General features: G+C 46.7%; 1 protein-coding gene across 1 annotated transcript; it reads right to left on the minus strand.

The window, feature by feature from the left end:
• Positions 1-575: 575 nt before the first annotated feature.
• LOC118425370 (uncharacterized protein K02A2.6-like) lies at positions 576-7,101 on the minus strand. The gene is made up of 4 exons (XM_035834178.1): positions 3,152-7,101; positions 3,020-3,098; positions 1,205-1,291; positions 576-815 (listed from the first exon to the last, which is right to left on the minus strand). Exons 1-4 carry the CDS (start codon positions 7,099-7,101, stop codon positions 576-578), a joined length of 4,356 nt encoding a protein of 1,451 aa, XP_035690071.1.
• Positions 7,102-7,485: the final 384 nt, after the last annotated feature.

Consider the following 7,485-nt stretch of genomic DNA (forward strand, 5'->3'; position numbering starts at 1 on the left):
CCAAAACCCCTGCATTGGTGTCATCTCTGTTAAAACCTCATATAGGCCCTTGCACCAGTCTCATCTCTGTCGGAACCCCTAGGCCCTTGCACCAGTCTCATCTCTGTCGGAACCCTCTAGGCCCTTGCACCAGTCTCATCTCTGTCGGCATCCCCTATAGCTAGGCCCTTGCACCAGTCTCATCTCTGTCAGAACCCCTAGGCCCTTGCACCAGTCTCATCTCTGTCAGAACCCCTAGGCCCTTGCACCAGTCTCATCTCTGTCAGAACCCCCTAGGCCCTTGCACCAGTCTCATCTCTGTCAGAACCCCTAGGCCCTTGCACCAGTCTCATCTCTGCCGGAACCCCCTAGGCCCTTGTACCAGTCTCATCACTGTCGGAACCCCCAAGGCCCTTGCACCAATCTCATCTCTGTTGGAAACCCCTAGGCCCTTGCACCAGTCTCATCTCTGTCGGAACCCCCTAGGCCCTTGCACCAGTCTCATCTCTGTTGGAACCTCCTAGACCCTTGCACCATTCTCATCTCTGTCGGAACCCCCTAGGCCCTTGCATCAGTCTCATCTCTGTCGGAACCTCCTAGACCCTTGCACCAGTCTCGTGTGTCGGAACCCGCCAGGCGTTATACCCGGGCAGGCCGTGGTCGAGGCCCCGCTGGATGTTCAGCGCCGCAAGGTCCAGGCCGAGAGAGCCGGCCGGATCCGCGAACAGGTTCTTGGTCAAGCCGCTTACGATGAAGCGGTCGAACTTCTCATGCGGCGTGCTGGCCAGTCCGCGCACGATGGAATCCAGCCCGCCCTGCACGGTGTTGTACACGTGCTGAAATACAATGGAAAGAAATTGAAATTAGAAGAAGGAAAAGTTGAAAACATCATCATCATCCGGTTCTTTCACCATTGAGGCACTATAGGACTGCTCAAGCTTAGAGTTCTCTCCATTCTCTACAAAAGATATGGAAAGCACCAGTACCTATCAGGAAGCGAAAACTTGATGTATGAAAATCGGAAAGAAGATGTAGCACCAACCTGAGCAAAATTCTAACTTCCGTGTGTTTGGCTACGGTAATATCAAAGCTCACTGAACTTTAGCTTTTTAGTGTTGCGGCCAGTTTCTGAACTGATTTCCAAGGTCTGAGATATGATAGTTCACATGTGGCCGCAGGTGTGTGTGTGTGTGCGTGTGTGTCTGTCTCTCTTTCTTAACTTTACCTGCGGGTTGAAGAATCTGTGTGTCAACTGGACAGGTGAGGGTGGTTGTGCGACGACGTTGAGCGCTCGAACTGGCTCTTCACTAGGCTGTGGCCGAAGCGGCCGAAGATCCACGAAGTGAGGCCGAATTTAATTCATTAATGAATTCATTCAAGAAAAAAATCATACAACAGGACCCTTCCTGGAGGCGCCGCCAAAAAATGTTCTCAGGCGGTTCCTTCCAGGGAACAGTCCATATTTAGCTTACAGGGGTGATAGTAGATAGTATTTTCCAGTATAACACAGCCAACTGCAAAATATGCTATCTGTTAGATGTAGTTAGATTCATTAATATTGCCAATATGTGTTTATGTCACTTTAAAGTTTGTTTTGCTTGATTTTATAATTAAAGTTTAACTGTCACCCCCAATCGTCCCTTAAACTGTTCCAAATCCAACATGGCGGCAAGCTGACAAAAAGTTTGCAAACTTTGCTCCAGAAGTTGATGGATCCAAAGTTTTCTGGGGACAACCACGAAGAAAGTAAGTACAGATGTCGTCTGTCGACTGTTCAGAGTTTCAAGATCCGCCAGATAACTTTTAAGTGTGAATTGTCGGCAAGATCGTGTAGAAAAATGAATTAGAAAACATCAAAAGTCTGACCAACGTAATCTAACGTAACGGTACTTGTACTTTACACTTTGGACTAACTTTAGGTAAGTTGGCGCAAGCCTAGAGTTCGAGGATTTCATACCTCCGCCGTATGATAGTGGCCTTTACAGAACTGACGTATTTTGTATTTTTCCCTCTGATTTTGTACACAAGGGCCTCAGTTGTGTAAATTACATCATTTATAATCTTTATACCCAAATGACACAAGTTGTTCAAAGTACATTATGTATAAAGTCTTCTCTTCTAACTAGAGTTTGGCAATCTCATACATCCATGAAATATTTAGAGCTTTTGTAGATGTTATGCAAATGACTTGCTTCAACATTTACATGTATGGTGATATTCATCATTGATTAAAGCTTACACATGTCACAAGTAAAAAATCCAATCATATGTGATTGTTTCTATTTTTGCATAGAGTATGCAAATCAATTTCTCAAATTGTATTTTCCCACCGCTATGACCCAGCCTTTGTGAAATGTTGGGCAGTGTTTATAACACACTTGCTCTGGAACTGCAGGGCTGTTGTTGTATTAAATTTGCAAGGCGTATAATGGAACATAGGAATAAAGCATGTATCTTAGTGTATGCAGGTATCTTTAGCAGAGAGGTACATTATGAAGTGCAAATTAGAAACGTGCTTGTGTAACAGAAAGTGTTGATGGAGCGGTGCATGCTGTTGTGTTGTGTTCCCTGGCTCCTCGTAGTGCTCTGTTGACTACGGTGGACGACTAGGAGACACTTGATGAGCGGACTAGGATTTAATCTATAAACTTCTTGCTCTGTACATGTGGTGGTGTAGTGATACAAAAGTAGGTCATGTGATTTGACTGAGAGTGATTCGGTCCAAGGCCCCATAAAGCATGCTGGGTCTTGCCTGATGAGATTATCTGGATATGTAACATCCCTCTTTCTTTAAGTAGAAACTAGAATAGTCTCTGGCTGGTTTTTTCTAGAGTCCTTGTCCAGCTCTTGTTTTGCACTTGTTCTTATGTTTGTTTCAACTTTTGGTTAGTACTTTAACAATAACAATGGTTTTCAGCAGTTATACTTTGCATCTAACTTCTAAGAACAGTTCTAGTCTAATCTCTTTCTCAGTTCTTTTCTATCTGAGAACAGTTCTTTCTCTCGTCAGCGGTAACGCACTGGTGGTTGGATGTTCGACCTCGTTCTCGTTGACTTTGTCGTACTCGGCGTTGTCGCGGATGTCGGCTTTGTCGTACTCGGTGTCGTTGCGTGTGGTGCTGCAATAGTTGGTGGTTGCAGGGTCGACTCATGTGTAGTCTGCGTTGCTGACGCTGCAGGTGTTGTTTCTGGAGTTGTAGCTGCAGGTGCTTTCACTTCTGGAGTTGGTCGTATGTGTACTCTGTTTCTTCTCAGTCGTCTCCCGGCGTTGGTCTCTACAACAGATGATCTCGGTGTTGTAGCTTTATCGATGACTTTGCCGGGGCTCCACGTTTTTCGGATAGGATCCTGTACGTGGATGCTCTGGCCCTTGGCCAGCTCAGGCAGACTCTTTGCCTGGGTGTCGTAGTGCTGTTTCGCTGCTTGCTGTGCCTTTCCCAGCTTGGCCCTTGTAACTTCTTCCTGGTCAAGTGGTGGAGGTATTTTGGTCGGCAAGATGTCTTTATACTTCCGTCCGTTTAACAGCTCCGCTGGCGATTTCATACCTGGCTTGATCGGTGTGGTGCGGATGGCTAGCATGGCTAGGTTTGGGTCTGATCTTGATTCTTTGCATTTGATCAGCGTTTTCTTCACCGTCTGTACATGTCTTTCTATAAATCCATGCCCCTTTGGGTAGTGCGGTGATGATGTTTTGATTTTGAATCCGTACTCGTTAGCCAGCTGCCGGAACTCTTGGGATGTGAATTGTGTCCCATTGTCGCATATGACTTCTGCTGGGATCCCTTGTTCGGCGAATATACCTCGTATGCTGGATGTTACTGTTGATGCCTTCAGGTTGGCGAGACTCTTTACAAATGGGAATTTGGAGTAGTAGTCTACCAGGAGTAGAAACCATTGGTCATTGGTGGTAAACAGATCCATGCCTACTGTTTGCCACGGTCTGCTTGGTATCTCTGTTGGCATCATCTCTTCTTTCTGTTGCGAGTTCTTGTGCTTTTGGCATGTGGGGCATGCTGCAACTGCTTTCTCGATTTGTTTGTACATGCCCGGCCAGTAGACTGCAGATTTTGCTCTGAGTATGCATTTCTCGATACCCAGGTGTCCTTGATGAATCATCTCTAGGACCTCTGCTCTCATGGACTTGGGTATAATCATCCTGGACCCAGCCAGGAGGACTCCATCCTCTACCGAGATGTCGTCTCGGATGGTCCAGTATTCGTGTATGATTGCTTGTGTCTCTTTTCTTTTCTCAGGCCATCCTTGTGTTACTGTCTGGGCGAGTAGTTGGAGCTCTTCATCTTTGTTGGTCTCCTCTTTGATCTGCTCCAGTTTCACAGTTGTCACTTTTACGAGGTGATGGATCTTGACTTTGAGACCATCCATTTCTTGCTTGTCGTGCTGTGACAGCCTGGAGAGTGCGTCTGCTAGTAGCATCTCTTTCCCTGGTTTGTACCGGATGCTCATGTCATAGCTTTGCAGTCTCAGTAACAGGCGTTGTAACCTGTTTGGTGCCTTTGTGAGGTTCTTCTTGTTGATTTGTTCCAAGGGTCGGTGGTCCGACTCGACTTCGAAGCTTCTTCCGTACAAGTAGGTGTGGAATTTCTCACATCCATAGACTACTGCCAGGAGCTCTCTCTCGATGTTGGCGTATCTTGTTTCAGCCGGTGAGAGGGCTTTTGAGGCGAATGCGATGGGTTTTCCATCTTGTATTAGTGCTGCACCTACTCCTTTGATTGAGGCATCTACTTGTAGTACGACGGGTTTCTCCCTGTTATAGTACTGCAGTGTTGTCTTGTCACTGATGAGCTGCTTTATCTTGTTCAGGTCTTCAGTGTGTGAATCACTCCACTTGTATTCAACATCTTCCTTCAGCAGTTCACGGATGTTTGTCGTTCTGTCCGCGAGCTTGGGGATGAAAGCGCTCATGTATTGAATGAGCCCTAAGAGACTTCTTAGTTCCTTCTCATCCTGAGGTTCTTTGATGTCATGTATCGCCTTCACTTTCTCGGGGTCTGGCTTGACTCCCTCGGCTGAGTACACCATTCCGAAGAACTTGCACTCGCTTTCCTTGATAATGCATTTGGATGCATTAAGTTTGATGCCAGCTTGCCTGGTCTTCTCCATCGCTTCGTGCAGATGGAAGTCGTGGTCGTCGTCTGTCTTCCCGTACACCTGGATGTCGTCTGCAATTCCAATTGCTCCTTTGCATCCTTTGTACGTCTCGTCTATCTTCCTCTGGAAGACGTCCTGCGAGACCTTGAGCCCGAACGGGAGGCGGTTGAACTTGAACCTGCCATAGGGCGTGTTGAAGGTCGTGAGCAAGGAAGATTCTTCGTCTATTTTGATATTCCAATACCCGTTGCTGGCGTCTAGCTTACTAAACACTTTGGCTCCTGCCAGAGAGGGTGTTATCTCTTCTAGAGTGGGTGTAGGGTAGTGGTTCCTCTTGAGTGCCAAGTTCAGGTCTCTGGGATCGAGGCAGATCCGCAGTTTGCCATTGGGTTTCTCCTTTATTACTATGGAGTTTACCCAGTCTGTTGGCTGTGTGACCTCGCTGATGACTCCTTTCTTCGTCATCTCTTCCAGTTGTTTCTTCAGCTTCTCTCGCAGCTCTAGTGGCACTCTGCGAGGTGGATGTATCACTGGTTCTACGTCTGGGTCAACAGTGATGTGGTACTCCTCTTCAAAACACCCTACCGTGTCATCAAAACATTCCGGGTACATCTTTATTAGTTGTTCCTTGTTGTGGATGGCAGGGCGGTCCTTGATCGGCACCGTCTCTTTGATCTTGCCATCCTCTGGGGTAGCTTGTATCTCATGGATTGTGATGATGCCTAGCTGCTGGCACGCTGCCAATCCGAGGATGCTTGGTCCCTTGGATTTGGTCACAAAGAAAGTACACTTGACCTCTCGGCCTTTGTGTTTTCCAGAGATGGTTGTCTTCCCCAGGTGTGGGATTTTGTCCCCACCATACGCTGATAATATGGTGCTGCTTGGTGTGAGGATTCCTGCTTTGACTTCCCCACCTTTTGTCATGTTCTCCGGGAATATCTGCTGATAATGTTCTACCGGCATGACATTGCTTTGAGCCCCTGTATCTATCTTCAATCGCAGATTGATGTTTGTTGTCTTCTTTCCTATCTTCTTCTTGAGTTGGAAAGTTGTATACGCTTCGTTGTTTTGTGCGTCGTTCTTATGCTCCACTTCGTGGACATATATGGCACCTACCGACAGTGTTTCTTCTCCTGAGGAGTACTGCTCTTCTTGCTGGTAGTGCACATGTTTCGGATTAGCCTTTCTGTAACCCCTGTATTCTTGTGGCTTGGATTTGCCCTTTGACCTGCACATTTTCCGCCAGTGGTTTGGCTTTCCGCAACCATTACAAGTGGAACCATATGCTGGGCACTTCTTCTTGTCATTAAACTCATGCACGGTACCACAATTTCTACAGATGTTTGAACTCTGTTTCTGTGGAGGCCTGTAGCTTGCCTTTTGTTTTGAGCTTGGGGTATGCTTTCTGCTAGAGATGGCATCGACTTTTGCTTCTTTAGCTTGAGTTGAGATTGTCAACGTTGTCATGCACTTCTCTGTAGACTCATGCTGTACGGCTTCCTTTACGGCTGCCGCAAGGGTCAGTTCATGCTTCCCTATGAGGGTCTTCTGTACCTTTTTGTATGCACATCCCCAGATCATCTGATCTAGCAGTCTCCCGTCTTTCTCTGTCTTGTCTTTGAAGTTGCATTTGTCTGCCACGTTTTTCAGCCTTGCCATATAATCACTGATGGATTCTTCGGGCCCTTGCCTCATGCTTTGGAACTCATATCTGAAAATCCTGTGATTTGTCTTAGGTTCTAAGTGTTTCTCGAACTTCTCTAGGATTTTCTTTGGATCTTTTTCCTGTTCTGGAGATAGTTCCCAGCTATTTCTGATCTCAAGCCCATCGTCTCCTGCTAATAAAAGTATGTAGCTCACCTTTTCCTCGTCGGTGGCGTCTTTCAGGAAGGTCTTGAATGCCAGTTCGATCCTTTGTTTGAATTTTTTAAACGTTTTGACGGGGTCATCAGCATTCCAGTCCATTTCGGGGATCAAATTCGTCAGCATGGTTTGTTGGGCCGCCGCCATCTTGAATCCTTTGTTCTTGGTTGAGCGGGTTATTTCCTGGTTTCTGCGGCTGTCTGGGGACTTCCTCCCTCTGCACAGCTCAGGATTTCTGGTTTACCGCTGCCACCATGTTGTGTTGTGTTCCCTGGCTCCTCGTAGTGCTCTGTTGACTACGATGGACGACTAGGAGACACTTGATGAGCGGACTAGGATTTAATCTATAAACTTCTAGCTCTGTACATGTGGTGGTGTAGTGATACAAAAGTAGGTCATGTGATTTGACTGAGTGTGATTCGGTCCAAGGCCCCATAAAGCATGCTGGGTCTTGCCTGATGAGATTATCTGGATATGTAACACATGCTATCTCGAACATGTTTCATTGTTGTTGTTTACTCCGTTGCTTGA

The sequence above is a fragment of the Branchiostoma floridae genome, chromosome 11, assembly GCF_000003815.2.
Source record: "Branchiostoma floridae strain S238N-H82 chromosome 11, Bfl_VNyyK, whole genome shotgun sequence".
NCBI classification, from domain to species: Eukaryota; Metazoa; Chordata; class Leptocardii; order Amphioxiformes; family Branchiostomatidae; genus Branchiostoma; species Branchiostoma floridae.